Here is a 26,862-nt window from a genome sequence, read left to right on the forward strand (position 1 = left end):
CCGGCTCTTCTGCCTCAGACGCGGCGTGAGCCTGCCGCCTCAGCCCGGAAGAGCGCCCGGCGGCTCTTCAGCCTCCGCCGCTGGCCGCAGCTGTTCGGCCGCCCTGGCGCTGGCGGGGTGGGGGGGGGCTGGGTGCCGGGAGGGGAAGCGCGGGGCTTCGGCTGTCTGATTCATTCATTCTCCTCCGCGGACTGGAGCCTTAGAGCTGCCGTGCTCTGAAGACGAGAGGAGGCAAGCGGGGACCGACAGCCTCGCCTGAAGAGCCGGGCGCGGGTCGGGCTCCATTGTGCTCGGCGGCGGGGGGCGGGAAGGGGCTGAGGGAGGTGGGATCGGGCCCCCTCCCCCTGCTCCCCGGCGCGCGCGGCGCCCCCAGCCTGCTGCCAGCCTGGAAATGGCTCCGTTTCTTCTCCTGGGGAGAATGAATCGATCCTGCCTAGCCTTCTCTTCCACCTCTCCTCCTCTCCGCTCCGAATCTTAAGAGAGAGGGGGAAAAAAAACAAAAAACAATTCCTTTTTCTTTTTAAAGACCGATTCCAATGTGGAGTGCCGAGCCAGCCGCGAGCTGCCGGGTTCGCACTTCCAGAAGATTTTTCTACCTACTCTTTCTCTTTTGTAATGTAAGCGCAGGGAAGCAGTGGCATTGCTGCTTTTAGGATTTTTATTGAAGTGCACGTCGCATTGGGTTGCACGCTCCACCCCCCACCCCCCGGGAGCTGGTGGGGTGGAGAAATTTGAACCCACAGCCTTAGCGCCGTTAAGGCCGAATTACCTGGCTCGCTCTGAGTGTCGAGGAGGACATGAGTGAAATGACCAGCGAACTCATTTTTTATAGGACTCCTTGAAGCTGGTTTCTGCGTTTTCCTACATGTGCACTCATTTTGTGGAATAGTTTGACCGCTGTATCCTCCACGCAGCATTTTTTAACTGATACTAAGCAAATGCCACCTCTGTTTGAACGATTTGGTGTCTACGAGAGAGAGCTCATTTTACCTAAGAGAAATAATTGAATTGGTCAGCATCACTGAAATAACCCCGGAAAAGATCGTGGGGAGGTGGAAAAGCAACTGCGAAATAGACGGAGAAATCCTTTTGGAAGTTATTCCGTAGCATAAAAGCAGAAACTTCAGAGCAAGTTTTCACTGGGCAAAATGGGGTAAGGATTTTTGTGCTTATCACAGCTTTAAATCTCTGTGTGTGTGTGTGTGTGTGCGCGCGCGCGCGTGCGTGCGCGCGATCTCGTGTGTGTTTGTGTGAAAGAGGGTGAGAGATTGGTAGTGGTGACTGATTTTCGACAAATTTGCCTCTTGCTAACGAGTCTTACTTTAAAATGTAGATGTGCTAACCTTTTAACAAGTTATTTGTATTTTTTGTGGAGTGAACTTGGAGGTCACAATTAAGGGAGTGTGTGTATTGTTTGTAACTTAATTATGGACTCATTAGTAATGTTTACATAGATATTGTATTCTACCCAATACCACGTAATCGATCAAACCCACTGAATCAATTACCAAAATCTTGTCACCTTAGGTTTTGTTGACCGTATTTTACCAAGAGAGGTACTACATTCTCCCAAGACTTTGGAAATAAATCAGAAGCACAAAGGACTAGTGATTACTCTACAGTGCTTGAATCTGATCCAATGTAAATCGTTGCCCTTACAGTGCTCCCTGTTTTGCCCTTGACTATGCAGAACTACAATGTAGTTAATTTATTGGAATGTTAAAAGGATAATTTGAAAGTCTGGCTGGTGGGCTCTCCTTTGTGCCAATGCACTTGGTAGATCAGAGCTGGAAAAAGCAAAGCTTTTGGTTGAAGGAACTTGTTCACTGCTTTTGCTTTTAAGTTCAGACTAAGTTTGTGTTAATTTTGATTTACACCCTTCAACTCCGAAGTCAGCCAAGAATGCATTTTCCAAACTTTTTAACTATTTACGGCTTGATAAAACGCTAGTGATTTAAGTTAAGCTGGAAATTTATTAGTTTCTTTCCAGTGCTTTCGTCTAAGAAAGACTTCCAGAATTTTCTGTTTTTTTTTTTTCTTTGTTGTTGTTTGAACAGATCTTCTGAAGTGTAGTTGGGGACAGAGTTTAAAATGAGGGACTCTGAAATTGTGACAGGTCAGGGTGTTCACACACTTTGGGTAGTACTTTTTTTTTCTGGGATTTACACGTTAGTTAACTTAAAAAATTTCAAGCATATGTTACAGGAGTCACTTAAGTAGTTAATGAGGTAAGTTTTTTTTGGTAACTCTTAACAGGTAATTAGAATATATATAACTTGGATGATTTGGGTACTGTTAAATGAAATTAAAATACTTTACTGTATTTCTAGTGCTGCTATTAGTGGCTTGGTGACCTTAGGCAAATTATTTAACCCTTATGGACTGTATTCTTATTTGTAAAATTAAGAATTTAGATAAACTAACTTATAAAGACTTTTGTAATCTGTAAAAATAAATTATTTTCTTTCCCTCTGTTTAAACAATCATGTTGAAATAGATCTTGCAAATATAGAGATATTTTCTTTATCTAAGCTGTTTAAGCACTTAATCTGGGCAGGTATGGCATTTCAAAAATGTTTTGGGTGATTTGCACCAATTCAAACTTGAAAAAATACTATGTTTTAAAGCCTTTGAAATATGGCTTCCCTTGAGCATCTGCAGCTTGAGTTTAAAATGTGTTATTTAAAACGTGTTGGAGTACTTTATGCGCACACATAGAACCACATGACAGGTTTTTTTTGTGTGTGTGTTGATGCTATATTCTCTAGACTGGAGTCACATCATGAATGAAAATCAATTAAAAAAGAAAAGAAAAAAATGAATTTTCCACAACCTTTCAACTATGTTGACCATTTTACAAAGGGAAGCAGGAGATGAACTTAAGGAGGCTAATATTTAAGACATGAAAGCCCCTTATGTAGTACACTTAGTTTAATGTTTTATATGCCCTTTCATAAATAACTTAAAAATGGACTAAAGAGGAAATGGAGCAAAGATCTGTGGAGTTACTTTTCCAACATCTATATTTGGGAGTAAGATCCTTTCTCATTGAGAATGACTTATTTTATCTGGGTTTTTGAAAGAGAAAGGACAGATGGAAAAAGGAAGAGCATACAGTAAATAAGTCTGGCAGAAATTCCCCCACTTGTAGGTGTTATACTTAATCAATGCTTGTGGAATAAGTAGTCACCTGGATCTGTTTAAAACAAGAAGAAACAGAGCTTTAAATGACATTTCAAGTTCTTCCTAGTCCTAAATTACCTGCCTGTGACAGGTATCTAAAATTTAATATTGTGGATAAAGAGTTTCATATAAATACATCTGTTGTTAATGTCGAGTTTTAAAGGATTTGTCTTTGCCTTATGTATAATTGCAAGTCTAGTATCAAAGTTTAAGCAAAGGATTTTTTTGAATAAAATAAATGATTAGGCAGAAAAGAAATCTGGCCCCAGTAATAGTTTCTGAACTATGTGCAAAAGGCAAAGAACAGCTGAAACTGACAGTTGGCAGAGTCTTTCAAAGATCTTGGATGTTGTTTGAACTCTTTAATTGCAATGAAAGCAGCTGAAGTGTGGGTTTGTATAATAGGTATATCAAACATCTTAAAAAGTAAAGGCATTTACGTATGTAAGATGAAGCCTGTAAAAACCTTCAATGTCTCAGTGAGGAGCAGGTTCGGTTTGACCCAACTCCCTGCCCCCTCCTGTCCAAATAGTATCTCTTAATGACAGCAGTGAGTCAGTAGCTATTTCAGAACTGTTAGAGTAGGTAACAGACATCCAAGTAACTTCAACCAGTTATTTCATTCTACCTTTTGTTTTTACTTAGATTATATTGGCAACCTTATCCCTTCCCCCTTAAGAAGATATATATATATACTCTGCTAATGGAGTATGTTAATAGTATTTTTGTTTGTTTTTGCTTTGGTTTTAAATTATCTCACTTGCCTTTGAGAACCTCCAGTTCCTCAGTTTCTCCTTTGCTTTCCCTGCTTAACCTTCTGAACAATAAAAGGTTTTCTGGTTTTTTGTTTGTTTTGGTGCTTCCAATTGCAACCTAAACAGATTGCTTTTTTTGGGGGGGAGGGAGTGCTGAAAGACAGGATGTCCCTATTTTCTTTCTGCCTGTAGTGGCATGGGGGTTTCTGATCTCTGGGGTTATAGCAAAAATATGGAAATCTTGATACCTCACTATAATATGAATGCACTTCATTGGCAAAACAATCATCTTATTCCTAACCACAAAGAAGTTATGCAAGTCCTTCTTATTTTGCCAGCAAAATTTGTCCAATCTTATTAAATGGTATTCTAAGAACAGATACGATTCCTAAAGAACTACTAACTCATACAGTGGTCTTCAGTGTGTTAATTTTAGGCAACAAACTCTGATACCTCTTATAGAGATGGATTTATTGATGAATTTAATTTTAGCATTTTGTACCTCTTTTTCTCCCCATTCACTGTAAATATTACATGTTGGTTGTTTTTCTTTTCCTCAAGGAAACAAAGATGAAATTAATGAGAATCAGTGCTGCTGCTTTTACTTCTTCTAGGCAATATTTCTGAGAGGGGGGTTAAAGTGATTAAGATTTGCCATCTTTTTAATATTTTGTTTTTTTCTCTCCTTCATGTTTTGTTTTTCATCTTATTTTGAGTTTCCAAAAATCATTTCTCTGGTAAGCCAAACTTAATTTTGTAGGGACATCTTTTTAGTGATCTTATAAAGGAGAAAATAACAAGACTTTCTCATTTGGCTTTTTTGTAATTAAAAATCAAAGTTATGGCTCTTGAATAAAGTATATAGCCAGATTTTGATTTGGTTTAATTTCATTTGTGCTTAACTATTCTCTTTTAAGGTAAGCTACTCAAAGAATGCAGTCACTTCTTGTATTTGAAAATAAACTTGTTTATAAAATCCAGAACGTTAGCAGTTCAAGCAACATTTTATCTTCATAGTACAGTTCACCTTACAGTTTCTCCAGCTTTTGAAAAAAAATCACCTTAATCTCTTAATTCCTAATATTAGCTCAAAGTAGCTTTTCTTTGTGGGTATTTTACTTTAATATTATTCTATAAAACATGGAGAGCTGCCACATTATCTTTGAAAAGGATTGGCACTGAATGTTCAAAGCAGAATGGTTATAGGTAACGAGGTCTTTTTGTAAAATTATCAAGCAAGAGTGGAATGGAAATTGAACACAAACACAAAAACTGTCCTGAGGGACCTCAGATAACAAAGCAGTTTCATTACTTTATAAGGACATTCACAGTCAGTCAGGTTTATCATTGTCATGTCTATCTGGATCTATGTGTTCACATGCCTTGGAGTCTAGAGGGCTGTTCAGAAGAGTGTCCTTGACTTTTTCTCCCCCATACAAGGACTTGTTCCTAATTCCAAACTGGGCATTAGTTGCAGAATCTTGATAGAAACATACTGAAAGTACTTGTCCAGCACACTGAGGCCTAGTTTGATCCCCAGCATGCAAATTAAAAAAAAAAAAATAAAAGGTTAGGGAGCCATAGCTTTGATACATACTGTAGCAGTATGCTTCCTAACAGCTTAGGAAACATGCAACCCAGCATGCATGTATGCAATTCTAGCTAAGAGGTTATGAAATAATTAGAACTTGTTTTTAGTGTACAGAAAAGTAGGGCTCCTAGTAACTAGTATTGCCAGTTGTTTTTCTGCTAATTTTTCTTGGTAAATAGTTGGACTCTTTCACTTCTATTTAAGTATGCCCCAATCTTATTATTCTTCCATTTCATGTAGGTATTTGTAAGAAGGCTGAGGGAACTCTGAGGGTTGTTTTATAAGACTTTTTTTTTTTTTTTGATGATGATGATTCAGAATTTTCTGTCCTAGTTACTTTCAGTTTCTTCCATTAGGCTCCCATTAATGTTCTCTAGGAAGTTATCTTGAATTGACTATCAAAGACCTCAAAATGCTTAGGTTAGAAATTCCTATCCGTTTTCCAGAAAGCAGGATAAATCTGTACCTTCCTAAACTTATATGGGACAGTTATTTTGAATCTAATTATTATTAGATTAATGAGCTCAGCCTAGCTCCTTTACTTTTCCTGTGCTTAGTTTCTACGTACACTCTTGAAAAACCATGCTCTTTCCTTACTGAGTTTTTCTGAATCTTTGCCTCTTGGCTTTTAAAATTGATAAGCTTTGTTTAATCACCCTGCCAGCTTTCAACATGTTTGCAAAATGAGGTTTCCACTTACTCTATTTATTCAGAATTGCCAACAGTCCATATATGTTAGGCTGAAAGAGAAGACTACCTTAAACTGATGTATCTTGAGATTTTGTTAAGTAACTAGCAGTGCTAGATCTTGCAAGCTGCTCTTTTTCTTACTCTATTACCATCTGGAAAGTTTTAATTATCTATTTTCTTTGTTGCTTTCATTTGGCATTTTGTTAATATTAAGTGTATGTATTCCTATGTTACTATAGAATAGACACAAAGACATTAGTGTCAGTATTAATTTTATTTTGTAATATGTTAGTGTATTCTGAGTAATCAGTAGGTTATTGGGGTGGTAGGAAGCTAATCTAAATGTTTTCAAGAAGGGTATAGTTGTCAGGATGCAAAACTATATATTCTTTATGATCTCAACTAAAAAATGTTCAGTATATGTATAAAAATGTTTAAAGGATGATTGAGGGTGTGGCTTAGTATATAGTGCTTGCCTAGAATGTCTGAGGCCTTGGGGTCAGTCCCCAGTATAAGGGGTGAAAAATAGGTTTAAGGAAAGTGCATTAAGTCTTTTTTGAATAGTGTCTATAACTCTTGTTACTTAAAATTTTATTCAACTCCCCAACTTTTTTCTCAGACCTCATGAACCTCCTCTGCAATTTCTTTACCAGCAGGTAATTACTGCTCTTTTTGGGGGGAGCACTTTATAGTTTCCTTGTACTTCAGTTACTGTTCCTTATACTTTCTGTCCATAAACAGTATTATTAAAATTACTTACGTATTGGTGCCACTTTTCTGTTCTTTGATGTTACAATTTTATCCTTCATTTTTTACTTCATTTTCATTTTAATATGTTTAGCCAAGGAAGACAAATGTGTGCAATTAATTTGTTATGTTTGACCAGAATCTCTGAGCCTTTAACTCATGATTTATAAAAGGCATTCTTCAAAATGTGTTGACACTGTTGATGTTTAATTGGTTGGAATTTGGTAGATGATAAAGTGTTGACTATCTAAAAATGTAATATAATCAACACCCAAAAACTCAATGTATAATATAAGCACATTTTAAAATTAAAAACTTGAAATTGGTCATCAACCCAAACTCCAGCATAATAGAATACATTCTGAACTGTGTTGAGGAAGTAAGGTATTGCTACGGCTTGTCCTCTAACATTGTGCCTCTTGTTTACAAAAAAAAGAAGCATTAAACATTTAATTCATGTCATGAGTCATGCTAGATGCTGGCAACACAAAGATTAGATCAACATGTTAACAAGAAATTGCATCACTATGATTCAGGTGATTGTGTTTGAGAGCTCAAAGAAGGAAATGCCCACCTCTGCTATAGAAGATTAGAGATATTTCATATAGCCAGTGATGCTTGTTTTGAGCCTTAAAAAACAAACAAGTGTTGGGGAGTAGAAAGGTCTGTGAGAATTGTTAGGACATTTCAGGAAGTTGGTTTCAGAGGCGAAGTACGATAGTTAAAAAATTAAAAGTAGTTAAGGGAGATGTGACTAGAAAAGTAGTTAGGGGCCAGAATATAGACATGTAACATTAACAGGGTTCTACTTCTTCTCTCAAAGAGTAGTTTTTGTATGTTTTTGATGAACCGAATCCATAAAAAAGAATTTGAATGTGTAACCATATCTCAAATTCCCACTCCTAGGTTTCCTTTCTTCTGTTTCCATTGTGTACTCTTTTTTCCCCCTCACAGCCCTTTCCTCTCATCCTCTTGGCAACACTGAACATAGTTGTAATTGTTTCTCCAAGTAGATGAAGGTTAGATCTGCTGTATACCCAATATCTAGAATTGTGTCTATTGAATGTTAAAATGTATTATTTTATATCACATTTTAATGAAGGAAAGCATGTTCCAAACTTTATGTGAAGAAGGGAACAGGCAGATAGAAAAACTAGAAGCAGTCCTTGTAAGAACTCATACTTCATTGCTTAGCTTAAAGTGAGGATGAGATGAAAAGGAGAAACATTTATGCATAAATTTTGTAAGTGGGTGGATAAAAGGACAAAACAGTTCAAATAGTTGAATTTCTACTTGCTTTCCCCTAACTTAAAAAAAATGCAGACTCACCAATTCATGAGCCATGTTCATGACAAGAATATTCTAGTATGTACTTAAAATATTTATGTTGCAAGGAAAACATGATGGCTAAGAAGTTCTTAGTGCTTTCAGGGAATAACCAAATAGACGTGCTTTACTTAAGGAAAACTAATTAGAAACTCACTCAGAGCCAGATGTCTTTTACTTTTGTCACACATAATAAGATTAGTTATCAGGTTTTTCTAGAGACTGGGTAGGGAATAGATAATGAAATGGCTATTGTGGCTGGGCGATGGTGGCTTATGCCTGTAATCCTTTTGACTCAGGAGGCTGAAATCTGAAAATCCCCGTTCAAAGCCCATCAGGGCAGGAAAGTCCATGAGACTCTCACCTCCAGTTTACCACCATATAACCAAAGTGGAGCTATGGCTCGAAGTGATAGTGTGCTAGCCTTGAGCATAAAAGCTCTGGGACAGTGTCTAGGCCTGAGTTAAAGGGCCAAGACTGAAAATGCAGGGGTAGGGGTGGGAGTGGGGGACTGTTGTGTCTTAAATGGGAAAAAAAAAACAAGTTCACATGGTGCCTGCCCTCATAGAACTTTATTCAGGATCAGTGAAGACTTTAATATTTTCAAACTGTATCTTTTTCCATTTTTCTTTGGTCTGTATGTGTCTTTATGTTTAAAAAGTTTTCTTGAAAGCATTATATATCCAGTGAATCTCTGACTTTTAGTGGGGATGTTTGGGCCATGTGCATTTAATATGAATGTTGATATAATTGGGTTTTAATTCAGCATCATAAATTTTCTGTTTGTCCCATCTCTTCTTTGTTCCTTTTCCTTTGTTTTGCCTTAGTTTAGATTTTTTTTGTGTGTTGGTACTAGACCTTGGACCTGGGAGCTGTGCCTTAGCTTTTTCACTCAAGGCTGGTTCTCTACTACTTTAGCCACACCTTCACTTCTGGCTTTTTGATGGCAAATTGGAAGAGCTCGTTGATGTTTCTGCCCAGCCTGGCTTTAAACCATGTTCCTCATATTTTCAGCCTCCTGAGTAGCTAAGATTACAGGTGTGAGCCACTTGTACTCAGCTAGATTTCTTTCATCTCTTTTGTTGACTTCTTGAATCCCTCTTTCTCTGTCAATGATTCTTTCAGGTTTTCTTTTTTTTTGTTTTGTGTGTATGTGTGAGTGTGTGTGTGTGTGTGAGCATGTGTGTGCATGTATGTGCGTGTGTGTGTATGTGCGTGTGTGTGTGTGTGTGCATATGCATGTGTGCATGCACTGGTACAGAGGCTTGAACTCAGGGCCTCAAACTCTCACTTGGCTCTTACTCGTGGCTGACACAGCTATTTGAGCTATTCCTCTGCTTCCTGCTTCTTTTTTTTTTTTTTCCTGCTTACTGGGAGCTAATAGTCCTTGGATTGTCTACCTGTGCTGGCTTTGAATCTTGATTTTCAGATCTCAGCTTCCTGAGTAGCTAGGATTATAGGTATGAGCCATCTGCTCAAGTTTATGCAAGTTTGTTCAAATGAAAGTTTTTTTTTCACCCCCAGAGTACTTTTTTCTTGTTGGTAATACTAGGGCTTGACCTTAGGACTTTGTATGATTTAAGTTTTGTATGACTTGAACTATACCATTAGTCCTTCCCCAAGTATTTTCAGTCTATGACTTCTTTATTTTTTATTTTATTAAGACCAGGAATCCAACTCGGTAGCTGATGGTACTCTACCAACTCTACCTGATAGCACTCTACCAACTAAGCCATGCCTTCAGCCCTTCAGTCTGTGACCAACTCAGTTGATACACAACAGACAGATAAAGAGGGACAAGTGTGTAGTCATTCCTATTTTTATGCTTTTGTTATGTTTTAATATTGTCAGTGTTTTTTTTTTTACTTTCACAATCTTTTGAAGAGATTTTATTTAGTGCTTGTTCTGTGGCTTGAACTCCAGCACTTGTGTTCTCATTTGGCTTTTTCCCTCAAAGTTGGCACTCTGCCACTTGAGCCATACTTTCACTACCAGCATTTTGCTAATTAATTGAAGATAGGAGACTCTTAGACTGGTTTTTAACCATAATCCTCAGATCTCAGCCTTCTGAGTAACTAGGATTACAGAAGTGAGCCACTAGCACCAGGCTTGAAGGTATTTTAAAAATACAAAGTGAGGAGCCAGGGGCCCATGCCTGTAATCCTAGCTACGCCTGTGGCTGAGATCTGAGGACCGCAATTAGAAACTAGACCGGGCAGGAAAGTTCCTATGACTTTTATCTCCAGCTAATCACAGAAAAAGCCAGAAATGGTGCTGTGACTCAAGTGGTAGAGTGCTAACCTTGAGCAAAAGTAGCTGAGGGACAGGCCGAGAACTCAAGCCCCAGGACACACACAACACACAAAACAAAAAACGGTAAAAAAATACTAAAGTATATTATATTTGTCCACGTATTTATCACTTTTCTTTTTATTCCTTTGAGTAGATCCAAATGCTGATATCAATTAACCTGTAATCATTTCAGAGCTTCAAATTCAGTGGCATTTAATATATTCATAATGTTTGTAAGCATTACTCTTATTTAGTTCTAAGATTTTTTTTACTTATTTGTGCTGGTACTGGGGCTTGAACCTCAGGGCTTTGTGTTCTTGCCTGTTTTTTTTTTGCTCAAGGCTGGTGTTCTACCACTTGAGCCATTCCTCCAATTCTGGTATTTTGCTGGTTAACTGTAGATAGTCTCATAGATTTATCTGCCCAGATTGGCTTTGAACCACAACTCTCAGATCACAGCTTTCTGAGTAGATAGGATTACAGACAGGTGTGAGCTTCTTGTGCCTGGCTTTAAGACATTTTCATAACCCTAAATTCACTTTTTTTTTTTTTTTTGGTAGTCCTGGGAATTCAACCCAGGGCCTCTTCCATGCCAGCCAAGTACTCTTATCACTTGAGCCATGTCTCTAGGTCCAGAGCCCTTTCATATTTCGTTTTTGAGATAAAATGTTACTGACTTGGCCCACCCTGGGCTGGACCTTGAGATTCTTCTGCTTCTACCTCCCAAGTAGGTGGGAGCATAGGGGTGCAGTACAATACTCAGCTGAAAAGTACATTTGCTGGGTAGAGGATTTTGAGCTCTGATTTTTTTCCTTGTTCTATATTTTGAAGATGTTCTGTTGTCCTCTAGTTTATGTTGTTTCCAGTGATACGGCTATCTTTTCTTTTTTTGTGTGCTGGTCCTGTAGCTTGACCTCAGGGCTTGGCCATTGTCCTTCAGTTTTGTTTGCACCAAGTGAATGCGCTACCACTTGAGGTATAGTTTTACTTCTAGCATTTTGGTGGCTAATTGGAGATACGAGTGTCACAGATTTTCTTGCCTGGACTGGCTTTGAACCTGGATCCTCAGATCTCAGCCTCCTAAGTAGAATTACAGGGGTATGTCACCAGTGCCTGGCTTAAAAATAGACACAGGAAAACCCATTGCAGCATTGATACCCACAAGACAGTATATGAACTTTCCACCTTCAGGGTGGGGGGAGGAGTGAAGGAAGTAGGTGAGGGAAGGGATAGTGGGAGAACAATAAGGAAGGGGGTAACAATGCTCGACAAGAAATGTTCTTATGTAACTGTAACCCCACTGTACAGCATCTTTATAATAAAATACATTAAAAATAGTCTATAAAATTGCCATATCTATTATACAAGATTAATTCTATCAGGCAAGATATTCTGTTAAATAAAAAAGGCCCTCTGGAAAAAATACTACTAACAAAGCAATCATTTTTAACCTCTTTTTCCTAGCTCATATTAGTGTTTACTTAAAAAAAAACTTAATAGCGTAGTAGTGCTAACATTTCAAGATTTTTATTTTTTATTGGTATACATTAGTTGTCCACAGCTGGAATTTCAGCTGTGACATTTCCAGACAGATGCAATATATTCAGGCCAACCTCAATCCTTCTCTTATTGTCCCTTAACTCATTTCTTAAAACAATTTCAACAGCTTTCATTGTTCTCATTTATATATGCAAACAAACTACTTGGGTCATATTAATCCTTAGTGCACCCTCCCCCCCAGCGGAGCCTGCTTTATTTGCCTTCACTTTTTTAAAGGTCTGTATTGAGGTTGGAAGTATGGCTCAGTTGGTAGAATGCTAGCCAGTGAGCAAAAGCATCAGGGTATCGAGTTTGAGCGGCAGACTCAGACCAAACAAACAAAGGAAAAGTGTATGAATTGCACCAAGGGTTTTCACTGTGTGTGTGTGTGTGTGTGTGTATACATATATGCATATGTATGTATATATATATATATACACATATATATGTATATATTATTCTGAATAACCCTCTCTATTGCATTTTCTATTGCTACCTCGCAGCTTGCTGCTGATCAGTAGCTGTCATTGAGATTCCTTTTGTCCTTTTATTATCCTTTCTGAGACATTCCTAAAGTTATTCAAATTTTATCACCTTGCTACCTGATACTTCACCAAAGAAGAAAACAGAATCATGATAAAATAGCCTTGTGAAGCATGCTTACAAATCCTGCTAGCCTTGGTATTAGGATTTAATGAGACATTTTCTATTTCTCCTTATATTTCATTATAATTAAAAATTGGCCATTGTGAAGAATTCCACATGACGTAACATACCTGTCATTTTAGTTGCTGTGCCTGTTAAGCCCTTTAAGGGTACGTAAGTGCTTTCATAAGATGTATGTATGTTCATGAGTACTTGAATTTTGAAGATAGTTGTATTAGAATATTTAGTTATTTAGATTGATAAGTAGAAGAATCCTAAAGTTTATTTTTAGTCATGCCATTTATCATAGTTCTTGAGCCATATTTCTGCAAGGAAAAGTGTGTGTGTTTGTGTGTGCTGGTCGTATGGCTCAACTCAGGGCCTGTGCATTGTCCGTGACCATTTTGTGTGTGTGTATATATTTTGTTTTTGCTGTTGTTATTGTTGTTGTTCAAGGCTATTGCTTTACCACTTGAGCCACAGCTTCACTTCCAGCTTTTTTGGTGGTTAATTAGAGATAAGATTGTCATGATCCTTCCTACCTCTGCTTGTTTTGAACTACTTACTGTCCTTGGATGTCAGTCCCCTGAGTAGTTAGGATTTCAAATATAAGCCACCTGTGCATGGCAAGTGATAACATTTTTGACAGAATAAAAATAAGTAAATAAAAAGACAAGTGTTAGGGCTGGGAAGGTGGCTCAGTGGTAGAGCGCTTGCCTTGCATGTACGAGGCCCTGGGTTCGATTCCTCAGCACCACATAAGCAAAAAGAAAAAAAGCCGGAAGTGGCGCTGTGGTTCAAGTGGTAGAGCGCTCACCTTGAGCTGAAGAGCTGAGGGACAGCGCCCAGGCCCAGAGTTCAGCCCCCACGACCAGACTAAAAAAAAAAAAAACCAAAAAACAAGTGTTAGCATATTGAGATTAATATGTTGCTCTTTGAGTCTAGAAGTTGATTATTTCAAATTATTACTTACGTGCTTGTGATATTGACTAGATTTGATCACAAAGCTGTATTTTTTAAAAGGATGTGATAAAAAGAATATATTTTGATAAAATATAAACCTTACATATATGAAATACTGTCTGCTTTTTTCTCCAGTGTTTTTCCTATCTTAATTTTCTTTCCAGTAAAACTTCTAAATATTCTTCCAACATTTATTGAATATCTCTCATGGACCAGGTGTAGTTTCAGTGGCAATATTGAACTAAGGTTTATATAATAAAAGAATTCTTCCACACAGTAAGATACAGATACAGATATGGGATCTGGAGCAGGAGTTTGTGTGAATACCAGCAGTATAATGTGTCAGGCCTAGTTATACATTCTATGCCTTAGATTCCTCACACTTTTAAAAGGGGGTAGTAATAACTACTTAAAATTTTTAAAAGATTAAATAACACAGGCTTAGTGCTTAGAGCCCTGTGACCGTGTTGTAAACTCAGAAATGTTCATTACAACCAAAGAATTTACCACATTCTTATTTTGTAAGTTCTTCAGGCTTTTGTATATTTAAAAGTCTTTGTTTGGACTAGCCAATTTTGGCTTCTTTCACAAAAATGGTTAAAGTTGTTGAATAATTTATTATGTTCTTATTGATACCATAAATCCAAAAGGTTTAAAACTGATACCATAAATCCAAAAGGTTTAAAACTGTCAAGTCTTTTCTGTCATTATTACATCTTTTGGTTTAACATCTTGTATTTAAGCTGAACTGTTTTTATTAAGTCTGTAAACTTCTATACATAGTTTCTACAGAAAATTTTCTGTATTTCTTAAAATCAGGAATAAAAATAGTGTTGACATGAAGAAGATAAATAAATGTAGGAGACTACATTTCCATTACTAGGGTAATGGAAAACTGAACCTGGCTGAGTTTCTTAGCAAATTAATGTGTGCATTGAGTTGTCTTGATTGGGCATAACAGCAAGCAAATTTCCCCCCTATAACTGTCATCATATAAGATACTGAGTTAAATAGTGATTCAGAGAAGCCTCTTTTTTTTTATCAATAAGTTAAAAGATTCAAGGGGGAACTACAAAAAATTCCCCCTCATACTGGGACTTTATACTTACTCACGGCTGGCGCATCATACTGCCAGCCTGGAATCTAGGAAATTTTTCTGCCCAGATTGGCTTCAGACTACAATCCCAAGCATCTAGGATTACAGGTGTGAGCCACCAATGCCAAATAGAACTATAAATCTTAATTCAGTCAGTATTCTAGGGAAGGAGATAATCAGAAATTTGCCATCTAACTATATTACTATTCTTTTTTGGGGGGGAGGGGGAGGGTCCGGTCGTGGGGCCTGAACTCTGGGCCTGGACACTGTCCCTCAGCTCTTCAGCTCAAGGCTAGCGCTCTACCACTTGAGTCACAGCGCTACTTCCAGGTTTTTTCTTTTTGCTTATGTGGTGCTGAGGTATCGAACCCAGGGCCTCATGCATTCAAGGCAAGCGCTCTACCACTGAGCCAACTTCCCAGCCCCACTATATTACTATTCTGTAGGAGGAAAGTTTATCTCCAATTAAGCACCAAAAAAGCCAGATATGGAGCTGTGGCTCAAGTGATAGAACACTAGCCATGCCATGAGCACAAAAGCTCAAGGACAGCTCCTAGGCCACAAATTCAAGCTGCAGGACTGGCATACACACACAAAAAAAATGGCATCCTCTTGTACAGCAACACATTGTGTATTGTAACAGGGAAGAAGCCAGATAGTGGTGGCTCATGCCTGTAATCCTAGCTATTCAAGAAGCAGATATCTGATTGTGGTTTGAAACCAGCCTAGGCAGAAAAGTCCATGAGACTTATTTCCAATTAAGCACAAAAAACAAAAACAACAACAAAAACAGAACTCCCAAAACAGCTGAAAGTTGTGGGGCTATGGCTTAAGTGATAGAGCACTAGCCTTGAGCAAAAGAGCTCAGGAACAGCATCTAGGCCCCGAGTTAATTCCCAGGACCTATCCCAAAAAACAAAAACAAAAATCTTGAAACAAGGGAGATTTGTAGCTGATTTCTTTTTTAGGAAGCATTTTTATAGGCAAGAGTATCCACAAATATATACTTTTCTGGATGAATCCAGTATCTCTAGGGCTATAATATTTTAACTGGACTCACTTAAAAAATTAAGATATTCAGTAAATTATGGAAATCTACAGCTCACTATTTCTACATGTACTTGAATGATCACCATGACAACATTCTATAGCTGTATTTTTTATTTTTGGGGGGGGTCTGGTCATGGGGCCTGAACTCTGGACCTGGACGCTGTCCCTCAGCTCTTCAGCTCAAGGCTAGCACTCTACCACTTGAGCAACAGTGCCACTTCCGGCTTTTTTCATTTTGCTTATGTGGTGCTGAGGAATCGAACCCAGGGCCTTAGGCATGCAAGGCAAGTGCTCTACCACTGAGCCATCTTCCCAGCCCTATAGCTGTATTATATATATATATATATATATTGGCCAGTCCTTGGGCTTGAACTCAGGGCTGCTACCACTTGAGCCACAGCACCACTTCTGGCTTTTTCTGTTTATGTGATACTGAGGAATTGAACCCAGGGCTTCATGCATGCTAGACAAGCACTCTACCACTAAGCTACATTCCCAGCACCAATATAGCTGTATTTTTTTAAATACATTGGATTAAACGTTTTGCTTAAACATTTTTCTTATGTATAACACATTCACATAGAAAATTGAGATTATAAAAAAATAAGTTACTTATTCCAAGAAGTTTTAAACATTTTGGTGTGTCTTCTTCCGCTCATTTATTATTTTCTGAGTGCTTAATATATATCAATTATTTCAGCTGCTAAGGAGATATGGCAATTATTAAAATAGATTCTTTCCCTTGATAAGATTATATACTTTATTAGGCAAAGAGGAATAATAAGAAAATACATTGTATTGGCAGATGATGGTAAGTACTGAGGAGGAAAAGTAAAAGAAATAGAATGAATAAGAGGGCCAGGGGCAAGAATTAAATTGTAGAGTTCCTGCTTAGCAAGTGCAAGGTCTTGAGTTCAAACTTAGTATCACCAGAGGGGGATACTTTTTCCCCCTCTGAGTGAATGAACATGAGAATGAGGGAATCCTGGAAGAAGAGAGAGAAGGAGATGCAGTATTTATAATATAGTAAGCAGGTTCAACCTCACTGAGAAGGTAACATTTGAGCAAAGAGCTGGAGGAGACAAAAATGATGGGTAGATCTGAGGCAAGAAGGCACTTCAGGTAAAGGCTGTGGTCTGGGATATGCCTGGCGTATCTGAGAAGCATGAAGTAGGCCGTTGTGGCTGGAACAAAAGAAGGACAAGAGGCATATGAGGTTGGAGAGGGACCAGGGGTTATATTCTGTAGCTGTTCTCCCTCCTGGTAACACATGACAATTGCTTTGGAAGTTTTTAAAAAACACTGATGCTGGGCTGTCCTATCTAGACCACTGATTGGGGGAATGGAGGCTGGTTTATAATGTGCAGCCAGAGCTGGGAAACACTAATAAAAGGTCACTAGGCCACATGTGAAAACACTATGAAAATATCAAAGAATTCACTGATTTAAGTTTTATTATTTTTAAACAAGTATGAGGAAAATTTGTAGTCATATAGAAAAGTATCTACACCCTCCTCACCACTTCAGCAGCCATCTAAAAATTGCAGCATTTGCTTTATTATTCTCCCTACACTCCTCTTTAAACCAGAATGTTTTAATGATAGCTTGGTTTTTAAAAGGATCATTCTGGTGTCTGTTGAGAGAGGGAAGGCAGAGCAAGGGGCCAAAGTAAGTATATCTTTATCTTTTTCTGTATAGAACAGCCACTATACTGTCATCATTTATGAACTATTTGCATTTATAATTTTGAACATTTTATGTCACTGAATACTCTAAACTTGTTTTTTTCATGGATGTATACTATTTTGTTAAATGGTTGTACCATAATTTATATGATCTTACTTTATTGGACATGTTAATTTTTAGGCTTTAGTTATTTTTGGTGATATATCTCTTTAGACATATCTTTGCTTATGTTTAGAATTCTTAAGGCAAGTTACTGGAATAGAATTTCTGTGTCAAAAGATATGCACAGAAATTTAAAGGCTTTTGAAATATGTTGTCAGAGTGTTTTCCAGGAAGACTTTACTAATTTATACTCCCACAGACTGTTTCTGAAAGTGTCACGTTTCCTTAAACTTTGACTAATATTGAATTTTGCCAGAAATTAAAAAAAAACCTGTTTTGACAGGTTGAAAAAATAATTCATGGTTTTAATTTGAAGTTCTTTGATTTCAAGTGAGGCAGAATTCCATTTTCAAAATAACTATTCATATAATTTGCTAGTTGTGTGACTTGAAGTTACTTAGGACTTCTGCTTCACAGGATTTTCATGAACATTAAAGAATTTTGATGGCCTAAGTTTTTAAACTTTTTGACTTTGATCCACAGTGTAAAAAAAATTATATCACATACTTTTAAACGTGTAGCCAAGAGTTTCATGAAATTGGAGTGACACTCATGCCCTTGTCACGTGTGATACACTTAGATGTTTTATATTCATGTTAATTTTTTTCTTCTTTTTGTTGGTTATAGGCCTCAAGCTCAGAGCCTGGGCACTGTCCTCTTTGTACTCAAAGCTAGTAGTACTTTAGCACTTGAGCCACAGCCTCTACTTCTGGTTTTTGAGTGAAGATAAAGAGTCTCATGGGGACTTTTCTCCTGGGCTGACTTCAATCCAGGATCTTCCTATCTTAGCCTCTTGGGTAGTCAGGATTACAAGTGTGAGCTGCCACCAGTGCCTGGTCATATTAATTTTGGGGGGGGGGCAGTCCTGGGCCTTAAACTCAGGACCTTGGCACTGTTCCTGAGCTATTTTTTGCTCAAGGCTAGCACTCTACCACTTGAGCCACAGCACCACTTCTGGCTTTTTCTGTATGTGGTACTGAAGAATCGAACGCAAGGTTTCATGCATGCTAGGCAAGCACTCTACCACTAAGCCACATTCCCAGCCCTTGTGAGTATATTGTCTTCTTTATGTCTGTTGTTTTGTGTGTGTGTGTGTGTGTGTGTGTGTGTGTATTCCCCCTCCCCGTACCCCCCTCCCCTCCGTCCTGGGACCTGTACTACTTTTGCTCAAGGCGAGTGCTCTACCATATGAGCCATAGCACCACTCCGTGTTAATTTTTTCTATGCTGTTATTCACCATTCAATTGATTACAGCCCTCTGACTTGAAAAGCACTGTTCTAAATTATGTTGTAGCAAGGTACTGGTGGCTCACACCTGTAATGCTAGCTCCTCAAGAAGCTGAGATCTGAGGATTGTGGTTCAAAGCCAACCTAGGCAGGAAAGTCCATGAACTCTTATCTCCAAATAGCCACCAGAAATTGTGCTTCAGCCTTCAGCTGAAGAGCTCTGGGACAGCGCCCAGGCCCAGAGTTCAATAAATAAATCATTATGTTTTATCTTGTTAGTCCACTTTTATCTGCAGTGATTACCTCAGAAGTCATCCTCTCTTTTTATCTAATAAAATTTACTTTTAGAGAAACCGAACAAAAGTCCTCCAGAGTAACACTGCATTCATGTATCAAACATTAAATAACTTCACAAAATCAGAAAATATATTTGTTTGCGCTTCTATTATGTTTTATTGATGGAATAATTAGTACCATTGTGAAATAGATCATGTTTGAGTCAAAACACTGCATTATTACAGGAATTGTAGTGCAGACTCCCAAATTGAGACACATGTGGAAAAAGAATTTTGTTTATAATTGATATTAGAGAAGTTGACAAAATTTAACTCATATTTAGTAATATATATATATATATATATATTTTTAATTTTATTTTTTTTTCGGTCATGGTTCCTGAACTCGGCCTGGGCGCTGTCCCTCAGCTCTTCAGCTCAAGGCTAGTGCTCTACCATTTGAGTCATAGTGCCACTTCTGGCTTTTTCTGCTTATGAGGAATCAAACCCAGAGCCTTATGCATGCAAGGCAAGCACTCTACCACTGAGCCACCTTCCCAGCCCATATTTAGTAATTTTTAATACAACTTTTTCCAACAGAAAAGAATATGAAAGTTAGATAATTGAGGATGTGTGACTACTGTACATAAAATACCAGATGTTGTTCATTGTTAGATATCCAAATGACTTTGAGGACCACTCGGAAGTAGCTCTTAGTATTAGTGTGAAGAGAGAAAACTTGATAGGATGAAAGTAAGTCTTTAAGTACTGAGGATGTTGGAATTAAAATGCATTGAGGGACATAAAATGGAGGGGTGTTTACTATTAAAAAGCCATTCAGGAGTTTACCTAATTGACAATATAATTGTGCTATTACTCTTGGTCTCCAATTTAAGATTAAGTATGTTTTATTTAAGTTGTTAGTTGATGCTGGACTAAAACATTTCAATGACTAAATTAAAAGTTTAAGGCATTTACTATTCTTTACTGTTTCTAATTATCTACTTCATAGAAAAATTTAGACAAATGTCAGTATTTTGGCCTATACAAATTAAATTTTATATGGAATAACCTTGTTACTTTTGGGAAAGAAAAATAAATAATTCTATATCTGTACTACTGTACTATAATGATGTAATGTCATCAAATTGAGCAAAAAGAAGCACCTCAGTTGTGCTGTAGTGGGTATTGACTTTAATTCATATTTAATATTTACTGATTAATATTAGATATATGAGATGTTCTCATACATATGATTTGAGAGCTGAATTGTAGATCTAGCTTTTTATTATCTGGACTAAAATAAGATTTTAAACAAGTTCACAAGTGAATGCAGAAAACCACTGGTCTCAGAGAGCTCAGAAATACTTGAGAAGTTGCTTAGCCTTCAAAGCTAAGCAAGGAATGCCATTTTATGCCCATTAAATTGACACAAATTAAAGATGTTAATTGGACATTTACAAGTGAAGGTAGAATATAATGCTAATAAGAGTTTAAATTGGTATACATGCTAGGAAGAATAGTTTAGATATATGCTTTGGGTATCAGGAATTCTGCTTGTAGTGTATTTCTTACCATATGTGCATACAGAAACATTGTGTGCAAAAATGAGAGCAGCCTGTAAGGAAATGGCTGCATACAGTAGCCCTTGTCTAGTCCAACATTCTCCATTAAGAATATAATGTGAACAACATGTAATTTTATTTGTTTTATAGTTCACAAAGGATGAAATCAAGGACTGAGGTTGTGACTCAAATGGCAGACCACCTGCCTAGGAAGCATGAAGCTCCAAGATCAAACCTCCATATCACTAAAAACAGGGATAAAATTAATTTTAATATATCTGATGTATATTAAAGATATATTATCTTTCAAATGTGAAATATTTTCAAAATTGAGAAATTTTCCATTCTCTTTTTCTACTGTCTTTGAAAAAAATATATAGCATTTCAAACACATCTCAATTAAAATGTTAAATTTTTATCCTAAGTACTTGATCCAAATTTAAGTTTCATGAAGTTTACTGTTGGAGAAAGAAGAAAGAAAATTGAATATCAGATAGTTTAATTCATTTTCTTAATCATGCTAGTCATATTTCAAATGCTCAGTAGTGTGGTTAGAGGCTTTCAGATATGATAGGGAGGTTCTAATTGTAGCATGTCCTCTTACATGGTAGTTAAAGTAAATTGCCTATACATGTGGAAAATAAAATGTGACCAATTGTTCAAATATTCAGTGTTAATTAGAACCAGAAAAATTGTATCAGTTTGAAATATACAAAATAATTTAGAGAATAAACAAGTTTGCAGGTGTTAATATTTTGCCATGGTACTTACATATCTTTTGTTTTAATTCTGTATATTTAAAATATTTACCCATTCATATAAAATGTCTATCGTTTAGTGTGTAGTAGCAGGTATAAAAGAGGAGAATTTTGTTTCTTAAAGGTGATTTTAGAACTTAACAGGAAGTGGCTTTGTAGCTAAAGTAGTAAAGTACTTCAGTCCCTGGTTCAGATCCCAATACTGCCAAAAGAAGGGGAGAGCCAGGGAGAAGAACAAACTTAAATGGCTGCCCACCCCCACCCCCGGTTGTGGGGCCTGAACTCTGGGCCTGGGTGCTGCCCCTCAGCTCTTCAGCCCCACTTCCAACTTTTTGTTTGTGGTGCTGAGAAATCAAACCCAGGGCCTCATGCATGCAAGGAAAACATTCTACCACTGAGCCACCTTCCCAGCCCTTAAATGACCTTTTAATGTTTAATTCTTTTTTGAAGTGTTTTTTTTTTTAAACTAGATGTCTGTTGGGAATCATTTTAGGTTTTTAGTAATATGGCACCTATAATAACAGAAATTAAACTCTAGTCATTACAAGAGTATTTTCATTAGATTTCCTTAGTGTATACTGTCAATTCTCTGAATTTAGCTTTATTTATTGAAAATCACAGGGGAAGAGAAAAATAGTCTTATAAAATTGAAAATAGTATACTAATTTTAAATGTACTTATAAAGGTGTTATTTTAAATGTAATATGTATCAGGCATAGTTCCTTTTATATTTAAAAATAACCTAGTATTTTAAATAGGTCTCTGAAATGTAGAGACAGAGAAAATGTCACTTGGCTATTATTTAATAAATAACAAACCCAGATTCTTGACATTGAATGAGCATGCTTGCTCTTTACTCTGAATATTACCATATTCCTTAATCATTGTGTGCGTGTGCATGTGCACGCACGCACGCACACACAAGTACTAAGGCTGAAACCCAGAGACTGAGCTCTTGCTTATTCACTTTTTTTGCACTTAAAGGCTGGTACTGGTACTCTACCACTACAAAATATAAACAGACTGTTTAAGTCTATTTTAGTTAATAAAAAATTTCCAACTGTACAGTGTCATTTGATATCTACTGGAATATGCAAATTTAATTAAATACTTCATGTCATGAACGTATTTCTGATGCAGTGATTTAGACAAAAAATCTGTTATTTGAATATGTAGTTTAAATCAGCTAAAGGACCAGAGAATTCAGATAGTATAATTTTTTTTTTAATAAAATCTTTTTGGAATGGGGCTGGGAAGGTGGCTCAGTGGTGGAGTGCTTGCCTTGCATGCATGAGGCCCTGGATTCAATTCCTCAGTACCATATAAGCTGAAAAAGCCAGAAAAGTGGCACTGTGGCTCAAGTGGTAGAGCGCTAGCCTTGAGCTGAAGAGCTCAGGGATAGTGCTCAGGCCCCACGACTGACCAAAAAAAAACCAAAACTTTCGGGAAGACATTTTTTAGTTAGTATTACATTTTTTACTCAAGGCTGGTGCTCTATCACTTGAACCACATTTCTGTTTTATTGGTGTCACATTTTAAGTCTGTTCACCTTTCTTAGCAATATCACTTTACAAATTTGTATTCGTTATATAGTAACTTGATCAATATAAAAAAAGCCTGGACCTGCTATGTTTTTTGTTCATCACTAGATGGAGTTCCTGCTGTATAACTATGTTTTGGATAGGCATCAATACTGTAATTTTGGCTTTCCTCAAACTTATATATTTAAAGAATATTCTCTAGATGAGCAATCAGCTGTTAAATACATACCATGGTAATAGGAATATACAGTTATAATGTGATTTTTTTCTTTTTGTCAATGCATATTAATTTTACAAAGGGATTTCATTATAGTATTTCCATATATGGCATACATACTAGGTTCTTTGATCAAATTCACCCCCTTTATTATTACTTATTGTCTCCCTCTGTCTTTTTAAACAAAATGGGTTTTATTGTTCTCTTTTACACAGTATGCAATCTTCAACAGCATTAAAGAACTTTTTTGTTAAGTTTTGTAGGGGGTATATGTGTGTGTGCATGTCCTCATGCAAGAAAGAGGAATTAGGTGGAAGGGGCAGTGAGATTGATTGATACCAGATTCTTGGTAAGCAATTAATATTAACTTACTTAGCCAGTTCTTTTTCAAAAATTTGAGTAAGCTCCTTCTGATCTGTGAAGGTATGCTGTATGGTCAGAGTAGCACTGAAACCAAATTCTTCAGACATTACCAATGAAGTTAAATGACCATTGGGTAAATGGTCTGTGTACTCCTTGACTTATCCTTACTGTTGTCCTCAATTTTAGCCTTGTCCAGCTTTTCTTACCACTTTACACTCTAAAAAAAAACCAAGCCAGCTGGGAAAGTGGCTCAATGGTAGAGTGGTTGCCTAGCATGCATGAGGCCCTGAGTTCAATTCCTCAGCACCACATAAGCAGAAAAAGCCAGAAGTGGTGCTGTGACTCAAGTGGTAGAATGCTAGCCTTGAGCTGAAGAGCTGAGGGACAGCACCAAGGCCCAGAGTTCAGGCCCCATGATCGGCAAAAAAAAAGAAAAGAAAAAAAAGAAAACCAAGCCAAAACCAGAATTTTTTTTTGTCTTTCATTTACTCTAATAAAGGAAGGTATTTCCTTCCTATATTGGATCAATTCAGTCCAACAATTAGTCATGTCTGTATTTCTGCTCTTCTGCTTTTCCTTTTATCTTTTCTATGAATAATAGAAGCACTTTTCCTAAAAGTAGGCATTTTATGGTTTTTCAGTAGTGTTTAAAAATGTTCCCTATAGCATTCTTTCTTCAGTTTTTTTCAGTTTAATTTTTTCCATAATACCATTATAAAGATAAGTTTAGTACCTATACAAGATTGAAAAGTTAAATAGTAGTTAATGATTATGAAAAAAAGTAGTAGTTCCTTATCCCATAAAATGCTGTGATTCATCTCTGTCCCTGTAGGAAACTGCGTTTAAAGATCCCTGTTCTTAGTTTTTTCAGTTGTTGTTTTGGTGTGGCTGACAAACTCTTTCACTGCTCATTTTTGGTTAGAAGCTTTGCAGATTAAATATTCGTAGAAGAAAGTCAACGAATAGTGAAGTGTCACAATTTCTATATTCTTGTTTCTATTTCTTCTCCCACTCATCTCAGTGCAGTTTAAAAAAAATAATTTTCTTTATTAGCTCTACAATTTTAAGTGGGATCCCTAAAGTCCATTTATGGATACTGTGGAATTATTAGGAAGTTAAGGAAGAACCATCAGTCAAGAGTTTTCAAGGACTACATTAATGTTTTATTGGAGGTAAGGGATGTGATTGTGAAGTTCATTATATATAAATCTCTTCAATTGTCATTTGTATAATCTTTATAATGATAACTGTTTCTACTGGGAAGCTTGTTTTATTACAATACAGTCTAGAGGTAGACTGATTCATAAGTTCAGAGACATATCAAGGAACCAGGTTTTTCCATTTACTTTTTTTTTCTTTTTGAAATTAGATTTCATGATTTTATTGACTTCAAAACAAAAGTTAGAGCTTAAAACAGGATCACGTGCCTCATTCTGTTTTTATCTTCTTCCAGATCAGAATGTTTGCATTTTGTAATAGCCAACAAGATGTCCAAATGGCTTTAACACAGCCCGCCAGTATAATCTTGGTAGTTTCAGCTTCTTTTCTGGAGTTTGGCTTAGCCTTTTCTGTAACCGCTGTGCTTCCTGTCACAATACTGCTTTCCCTGGGCACATAGAATCCTTGCCCTTCTTGTACTTTGTTATTTTGTGAGGTTTATGTTTGACACACATTTTTACAAAAAGCCTAGTGGATTTTTGGAAAGTTAACTATGATTGTGAGGGGCTTATCAGCAGACATCTATTCTTAACTAAGAATGTTGGCTTTGTTCTCGGGTATATTCCTATTACGGTGCTACAATGGCCTCATCAAGTCTGAGTGTCATGTGCAAACATTATTTATGAGAACACCCTTTCTTATATGAGTGATTATCTCTTCATGAGTGACCTTAAAAGCTTCCAGAAAACTTTCTGTAGTTACTTCATCTACCAAAATTGCTTCAAAGATCCATTTCTAAGCTAGCATCTGGTAAGAATGGGATTGACATGATTATTTTAAGTGTAGAGAAGGGTATAGTGTTTGAGGTTTGTTAGATAGGAGCAGGAAGCATAATTGATGGATAGTCTGCCAACAGTGTTTGCAACAATCAAACTCTCAGTGGAAAGTATTACCAACATTGTTTCTAAAACTTCTGCCATGTTACTTTCTTTTGAAAAATTAAATAAAATGGGAAACTTAATTGAAACCATAACCTTTCTATCTCCTTTGCTGGAGTATCTGTTTGTACTTACATATGGAAAAAGAACATTTGTTTATTTATTTTTTTTATTGTGAAAATACTGTACAGAGGGGTTACAATTACATGGGCAAGATAATGAGTACATTTCTTATCAAGCACTGTAGCCTCCTCCGAAAAAGAACATTTGTAAACTAAGCTTTAAATGTAAACTAGGAAATGTATCCTTTCTTTTCTCTTGAGTTTGATTGTATTTATTGGGCCTATAACTTTGTATTTCCTCAGAACAAAGATGCAATACTGTGAGTAATCACACTGTGTGGTATATGGTGATTTCAAACAATGTTATCACTGATTTTTTTTCTTTAATTAAAGATATTCAAATGACAAATGTTAACTTTTTGCTTTTTTTCCTGTAGAACTTACATAAATTTCTCAGCAAATACTCATTTCACTTATTTTTTTGGCTACTCTCTTTCTCATTACACTGATGCTTCAGAGCTAAATATAGTAATTTTTTAAAAAATACTTATTCATTGATTTTTGGTACTTGGGCTTTCCATAGTTACTTGGCCTTTTCACTCGTGGCTGTTCCTTTATTAATTGAGCCACACTCTACTTCCAGCTTTTTTCTGGATAATTGGTGATGTAGTTTTTTGGATTTATCTGCCTGAGCTGACGTCTGACTAAGATTCTCAAATCTCAGCCTTTTGAGTAGCTAGTTTATAAGCATGAAATACTTTCATCTGGTTTAAATATCGTAATTTGTTATGTAATGTCACATGAGTTTAAATAAGCCTCACTTTTCTTTTCTTTTCTTTTTTTTTGGGGGTGGGGTCCAGTCGTGGGCTGAACTCTGGGCCTGGGCGCTGTCCCTCAGCTCTCAGCTCAAGGCTAGCGCTCTACTACTTGAGCCACAGCGCCACTTTCGGCTTTTTTCTTTTTGCTTATGTGGTGCTGAGGAATCGAACCCAGGGCCTCAGGCATGCAAGGCAAGCGCTCTACCACTGAGCCA

At 36.9% G+C, this 26,862-nt stretch overlaps 1 protein-coding gene across 1 annotated transcript in view; it reads left to right on the forward strand.

Moving 5' to 3' along the window:
- The first annotated feature begins 11 nt into the window (after positions 1 to 11).
- Positions 12 to 26,862, forward strand: part of Homer1 (homer scaffolding protein 1) — a 97,466-nt gene continuing 70,615 nt past the window's right edge. The window contains exon 1 of the mRNA XM_013015946.1: positions 12 to 1,153. Within this exon, the coding sequence (XP_012871400.1) occupies positions 1,149 to 1,153 (5 nt within the window). The 5' untranslated portion in view covers positions 12 to 1,148. The remainder of the gene's footprint in view (positions 1,154 to 26,862) is intronic.

Source organism: Dipodomys ordii, unplaced genomic scaffold (genome assembly GCF_000151885.1).
Source record: "Dipodomys ordii isolate 6190 unplaced genomic scaffold, Dord_2.0 Scaffold28, whole genome shotgun sequence".
Classification (NCBI taxonomy): domain Eukaryota; kingdom Metazoa; phylum Chordata; class Mammalia; order Rodentia; family Heteromyidae; genus Dipodomys; species Dipodomys ordii.